Here is a 943-nt window from a genome sequence, read left to right as displayed (position 1 = left end):
AGTAAATAGAAAATAAAAGCAGACGTATAAAGATAACACATAAAACATCGAAAATATCCTGCTTCTTTCAATGTGCCCGCTGGTGCTAATCGGGGACGTACCGGCATGCAGATGCAATCGAGGATACAGCTTCCCCATGATCTGTCTGGCACGGGTTCTGCCATGCGTTCACGCACTTCATTCGCATGATTTTGATTACTATCGGATTCGACTCTGCTACTCATTTGAAGTTGATTGTAGGAAGGAGGGAAGCGTGTAAACAAACCCTTTTCCAAGTCCTCTCCACTGTTATAACAAACTTCTGAGTAATTTGGCAAATCCAATTGAAGCGAGCTTTTCCTCGAATTGTCGTATTCAGAGAAATTGGTGTCGTTGGGTTCCATTTTTCCTACGTTATTGTCATTTTTCCAAGCTTCGTTCGTCCATTCTCGCTTTTCACTCATAAATGAACTTGAAACCTCATGACTCCGTGTTTAACAGTTTTTCCCTTATTTTACCATTAGGGAGCTCTCTTTTTTGCTCCAATTGAGGTTTGTTTTGTGCAGAAAGAGAATGCGACGATGAGATGGGAACAGTCATTTCTTCCGTTTTGCGAGACGTGACGAGGCTTTGCAAAATGATAGTTATTACGTATTTGCTGTACCCCACTATCTATGAGATTTGACACTGTATCGACAATCAAAAACATCCTTATACAACTTTTGCTGCTTGCGTTTCTTTTCGTTAAATGAAAAACATAAACAATGGATTGGAGCAGGTTTCTGTAAGAAAGTAGTTGCTGCGACTTCCATAAAAACGGTCAGAGAAGCGTTAAAAAAGTGAAGAGAGGAAAAAAAAATCCTACAGCACCCCGGATTCCCATGTTGTCTCCAACCATAGTACAAACGAGGCCATCAGACGTTTTCACTCAACTGCAGTGATCGGACGGGAACTGGTGTTTTCG

The 943-nt window shown here is 41.3% G+C and overlaps 1 protein-coding gene across 1 annotated transcript in view; it reads right to left on the bottom strand.

Moving 5' to 3' along the window:
• The window catches only part of SPOG_04979 (uncharacterized protein), a gene marked incomplete at its 5' end in the record, with an annotated part of 3,504 nt that extends 3,060 nt beyond the window's left edge, over window positions 1–444 (bottom strand). Inside the window, one exon of the mRNA XM_013167462.1 lies at window positions 102–444. Within this exon, the coding sequence (XP_013022916.1) occupies window positions 102–444 (343 nt within the window). The remainder of the gene's footprint in view (window positions 1–101) is intronic.
• Window positions 445–943: the final 499 nt, after the last annotated feature.

The sequence above is a fragment of the Schizosaccharomyces cryophilus genome, assembly GCF_000004155.1.
Source record: "Schizosaccharomyces cryophilus OY26 unplaced genomic scaffold supercont4.2, whole genome shotgun sequence".
NCBI classification, from domain to species: domain Eukaryota; kingdom Fungi; phylum Ascomycota; class Schizosaccharomycetes; order Schizosaccharomycetales; family Schizosaccharomycetaceae; genus Schizosaccharomyces; species Schizosaccharomyces cryophilus.
Note: the sequence above shows the minus strand (reverse complement) of the source record. Positions and strands in the feature narration are given on the sequence as shown.